Raw genomic sequence first — 5,829 nt, 5'->3', positions numbered from 1 at the left:
ATCAATCAAATTGCAAAATCCTCCAAATCGATATAAAATCAAAGCCGTCGTAATTCAACACTGCTGCTGCACGTTTTTGACATTTGATTGTGAACCTAAGAGAACAAGACGAATTTGGCGAATTTCGTACACCTAAAAGTAAATATCTGCGAAAAATTTAATGCGGTCATAAAATTTTAATTTGCGACTTGTTTTTCGAAACGATGTTGTCTGAATGTCGTAGACGCGGTTTCGAAGTTTGAATTTAGTCCGCGTTTTTAGGAAACACTAATATAAACGGGATATATAGATACTTTTAAAACAAAACAACCACGAAACACCATAAACTAAATTTTTAAATTCTGAAATTTTAACGAACACTAAGTTTCATTTTTAATTAAAAAATTACTTCCCGATTTTTGTGCTTTTGTGTAATTTTGATGAAGAATCGTTTGTTTTTCACTTAATTTTGATGTAAAGAAGTTATTACTTTGCAATTGTTAAATATAATGGTTAGATTTTCTAGATATAGGTTAGGTTAGTTTAAACAGGCCATCCACTAGGAGTCCCACAGACAGATTTTCGTCCGTGGGGTGCTGGAGCGGGGGCTTATATCTGACAGAACATCAAGAGTTGATAAATTGTTCGCTTGGCTGCATCCTGAAGCGAGTTCTTAGATGGCGTAGCTATGCCTCGTTACCAAGGCTGCGCAGGATGTCGAAGCGTTTCTTGAACATCCGGAACATCCTACATAGACCGACTACAGGATATGGGTGTCAGACGAACGTCAAGAGTTGGTATATTGTTCGCTTGGCTGCATCCTGAAGCGTTTTCAGCAGATGGACTCCTAGGTACCTAAGCCTCATCGCTGCCAAGGCTTTTTGTTTGAGCGGGGCTTCAGGTCAATCTTACTGATTTATTTGTAAGACTTTAAATCATAGGCAGCACAAAAGGTGAGCAGGTTGTCTGTATAGCTATTTCAAGAACCACCAAGTTCTATCATCAGCAGACTTCGCTAAAGAATCCACAATTGTAATGGCCATACCATATCTTCAACACTAAAATTAGTTGGGAATTACATTGCCAACTAAATGAAGCGAAAAAAGAACGGCAAAGCTTGCAACTGCAGATTCCACCTTTTTTGTGTGCATACCCATGGGCGCCAGCTTAATTAATGTAAAGGGCTTCGCCTTAACCAACTAATCGTCGCGCCCAAATATTTTGTAATAGTATATTGTACTATATGCAAAAAAGAGGGTTTTTTACAGCAAGTGTAAAACGGCGGGCCTTCCGTTTTTGGTATTTGTCTAGATTTCGAAGTATATTTACTTTTTTAATTATATTTAGGGCCGGGGCTAACTTCGACTGCGTCATAGTTTGTATACCCTTGCAACTTTTTTGGTAACTCTTTCCTTACCTATAGCCATCAAAATGGAAAAACGTTTTTTCTAAAAAGGCTAAAGTTTGCGAAAGAACGGCCTACAATCTTAGCATAAGAAATAACGAAGATATTGATCAAAGTCACTGTTTTCCACCGATCGTTCCTATGGGAGCTGTATGATATAGTCACCCGATCTTTATCAAATTCGGCACAGTCATTAACAGATATATTAAACTGAAAAATATTTAATTTGAAAGCAATCGCGTTAAAAGTAACGAAGTTATTCACAAAAGTCACTGTTTTCGAAAGATCGTTCCTATGGGAGCTTGATCAAATTTGGCATAGTCGTTTATATGTGTAATTAACGACGGACGGACGGACGGACATGGCTATTTGAACTCGTCTCGTCGTGCTGATCAAGAATATATATACTTTATATGGTCTGAGATGCTTCCTTCTATGCGTTGCACACTTTTGACCACAATTAATATACCCTGTTTGCAAGGGTATAAAAAACGTTCGAAGCGAAAAATTCATTAAAATTGAGTCGCCTAAGACAGAAAAAGTTAAGAGCGGAAAAAAAATCTACCCCAATTGATGAATGCTTGTATGTTAGAGAGAGACAGTGAAACGTCTGAGTTCAAGTGAGAATGAAAAGTGTGGAGGTGCGAACAGAATAGAGAGAACACTGAAGTTTGCGTGGCAAAGAGGCAGAAAGCGCAAAGAGATTGACGATCGTTGAAATTTTGCGCAAATTTACTTGGCAATGAGGCTGGCATAGCGTAATTTTTGTAAATGTGTTGGAGTATCGTCGTGGGAGCTATTCACTGAGATGGTAGATTTATGTGGCAAATGACCTAGAGTGGGAAATTCTTGAGAATTGGTGGCAAGCGAAGCTTGTAAAAATTGGCGGCAAGAGAAGCTACATCAATTGGCGGCAAGAGAAAGCATTAGACGCACAAGTTTGGCGGCGTCACTGCGAAAATTTGTACAAGAGGGAGACATCGGCATTGGCGGCAAGAGCAAGAAAGCATTAGACTCACAAGAATGGTGGCGTCACTGCGAATAGAGACGAAGTATTAAGTTTAAATGTAAATGAGCTCAAAGCAAAGTTGGCCAGTTTGAATTTGGCAATAACTGGTAGAAAGCAATCGTTGCAAGATCGTCTTCTCGAACATTTCAGTTTGGTGGCTGACGAAGACATTTAAGACTGTAAAATTTCTATTTTCCTATTGTTTTTGTGCTTTTTAGAAGCACCGCATAAACTTTCCATCAGCCATTTGCTATTTTTTTTAAATTAAGAATAAATTTTCGATGCTCGCTGCATTCATGCGATTCACTGTACCAATCTAAGTAATTCGCGAGACTTTTAAGACTGTAAAATTTCTATTTTCCTATTGCTTTTGTGCTTTTTAGAAGCACCGCATAAACTTTCCATCAGCCATTTGCTATTTTTTTTAAATTTACAATAAATTTTCGATGCTCGCTGCATTCATGCGATTCACTGTACAATCTAAGTAAATCGGGTCCTTCTCAATATTCGAAAAGCATTCATTAATAATTTTTTCTTTTAATTTGCGCGCATGTGGGAAATTTTTAAAGAACTTATAATGCTGTTCATCAGGTTAAATAAATGATTTTGTGGGGCTTTAAGCTTTAGGTTGTTGTTTATAGTTTTAAAATTTTAGTTAATGATAAAAAATTCCGATTCTTCATAATTTGCGATCTCTTCTTTTAAAAGTTCTTTGCACGTATCGCAATTGAACTTTTGTTGGGCTTTATGTTTCATTCATATTATATTTCAATGATTTCTCAGTGGCTATACTGATTTCAGTTGGCTGTTCTTTATCAGCCTCGGTTACTTCATCCTTCATATTTTCATCTAAGATTATGTTAAAATCTTCGTAATACACCTGATCTTGGTCACTTACGTTTTCAATTGCCAGTTCATGATTTGTTTCTTCAATAACAGATTACAATTTACCAAAAGGTTTACTTTGGTCGCCATCAACTGGTAAATAGAAACAGAAATCATAATGAGAAGGATGATAGAAAAGCGGAAATATCTAAACAACCGAGAAAATGCTTTAAGTGTGGCGAAGTATCTCATTTGATGAGTGAGTGTCCGAAGATTAAGTGCTTTAAATGCGATCAGATAGGGCATAAAGCATCAGTATGCCCGAAAGTACAATGTCAAAGGAAATCAATGTAAAAGGAAAAGCTATTTTCAAAACAATATCATGTGGAAACGTTGAGCTGTCGCCACTCATAGATACTCATAGATACAGGATGTGACTACATAGGTCACAGACCTATGATGATTTAATAAGAGATGATATTATCAGAAAACTTCATGGTGTAGAATTAAGCGATGAACGAAACCGTTTATTGGGAGTGTGAAAAAGTGAGTTAATTACTATAGGTAGTTTTAAAGCGCAGGTTACTATTGATGGTCTTCAATGGCCTTAACGTTCCATGTTTATAGAAAAGAGGATATTGACTATGAAGTAGTGATTGGAAACAACATTTTAGAATTAGCTGATATGGTTATCACAAAGGGAAATGCTACTTTTAAGCCTAAAGAAGAAGAAGTGATGCCAAACACAGAAGCGAAAGAAACTGTACACAATGAAGAAGTGAAAACTCCGAAGGGTATGTTACAGGAATTTGAGAGTTTGTTTTTATTAGCTGAATTAGATTTGTGCCATATAACTAAATCGGACGTCAAAGAAGTCAAGCAGCTTATTCACAGTTATGTACCACAACCGTCAAAGAAGAGTCCAGTCGAAATGAAAATATTATTAAGTGACGAATGCCCAGTATACGAACGGCCGAGGCGTTTATCTTTCGTTGATAAAGGTATTGTGGACTCAACAGTAGAAAAATTATTAACCGGGGTTAAGATGAGGACTAATAGTTTCCCTGAGTTACAAGAACTTTTGGAAGAGGAAGCCATAGAAGAGCTGGAAGCTCACCATAATATGGAGAGAATCCAAGAGGAAAATCGTAAAAGTTATAACAAAAAACGCAAAAAGGTAGTTGAGTATAAAATTTATGATTTGATAGCAATTAAGCGAACGCAATATGGTTCAGGATTAAAACTTAAGGCTAAATATTTTGGACCATGTAGGGTGGTGAAAGAATATGACGTGGAAAAGGTAGGAGATCACGAAGATCCTGGGAAAACCTCAACTGTCACAGAGTATATGAAGTCGTGGAATGGTCAAGTGAATTCATCAGACGATTCAACATTCGAGGCGAATGATAAGTCAGTCCGGCCGAATGTGGGAATGGGTCGAGAGACGAGAAGCGGTCGATTGTATTGAACCAGTTCAGAGGTGCATAATTTAAAGGTTATCAACGATATCGATGACAAACCATCGATATCATTGAGAAAAGAGTTCTATGAGTTATAGAAGAGTTATATAAAGAGTATAGTTATGTAATAATTAAGTGATAAATGTATAAAGAAATAATGTTGAATAAAACTGTACGATTGATTGTGAGTAAAAACGGCCTAGAAATTCGGGAGGAAAAAGTGGGAATGCACTACGAGTCCCACATCTATATTTTAAAATTTACCCCTGACGGAAGGATATTCCCAGAATACCGACTCTGTTGCTTATCGACCTTTTTTTTATTTTTAAGACTGTAAAATTTCTATTTTCCTATTGCTTTTGTGCTTTTTAGAAGCACCGCATAAACTTTCCATCAGCCATTTGCTATCTTTTTTAAATTTACAATAAATTTTCGATGCTCGCTGCATTCATGCGATTCACTGTACCAATCTAAGTAATTCGGGTCCTTCTCAATATTCGAAAAGCATTCATTAATAATTTTTTCTTTTAGTTTGCGCGCATGTGGGAAATTTTTAAAGAACTTATAATGCTGCTTCATCAGGTTAAATAAATGATTTTGTGAGGCTTTAAGCTTTAGGTTGTTGTTTATAGTTTAAAATTTTAGTTAATAATAAAAAATCCGATTCCTCATAATTTGCGATCTCTTCTTTTAAAAGTTCTTTGCACGTATCGCAATTAACTTTTGTTGGGCTTTATGCATAACAAATCCTACGAAATATTTCAATGATTTCTCAGTGGCTATACTGATTTCAGTTGCTGTTCTTTATCAGCCTCGGTTACTTCATCCTTCATATTTTCATCTAAGATTATGTTAAAATCTTCGTAATACACCTGATCTTGGTCATTTACGTTTTCAATTCCCAGTTCATGCTTTGTTTCTTCAATAACATTTATTAGCATATCTTCATCTGGCTCGCAATTACCTGTTGTCGTTTTTAAAGTTATTAATTTCATTGACAACATTTTTAATATTATTGCATTAATTCGAATAACATAGGATTATTGTTTGTGCCACCCCTGCTTTTTATTAGGTAAAATACTGTTCTAGCGCATCTTGGTTTAGACGTGACAACATTAAAAAGAATACTTCTCTGCCCTTCATTCCAAATA

At 36.0% G+C, this 5,829-nt stretch overlaps 1 protein-coding gene across 1 annotated transcript; it reads left to right on the top strand.

Annotated features, from left to right (window-relative positions):
• The first annotated feature begins 3,846 nt into the window (after positions 1–3,846).
• Positions 3,847–4,850, top strand: LOC124461628. The gene is made up of 2 exons (XM_047013135.1): positions 3,847–4,395; positions 4,491–4,850. Exons 1-2 carry the CDS (start codon positions 3,904–3,906, stop codon positions 4,506–4,508), a joined length of 510 nt encoding a protein of 169 aa, XP_046869091.1. The 5' UTR covers positions 3,847–3,903; the 3' UTR covers positions 4,509–4,850.
• The last annotated feature ends 979 nt before the right edge of the window (positions 4,851–5,829 follow it).

Source organism: Drosophila willistoni, unplaced genomic scaffold (genome assembly GCF_018902025.1).
Source record: "Drosophila willistoni isolate 14030-0811.24 unplaced genomic scaffold, UCI_dwil_1.1 Seg569, whole genome shotgun sequence".
Classification (NCBI taxonomy): Eukaryota; Metazoa; Arthropoda; class Insecta; order Diptera; family Drosophilidae; genus Drosophila; species Drosophila willistoni.
This window is presented reverse-complemented; position numbering and strand designations above follow the sequence as displayed.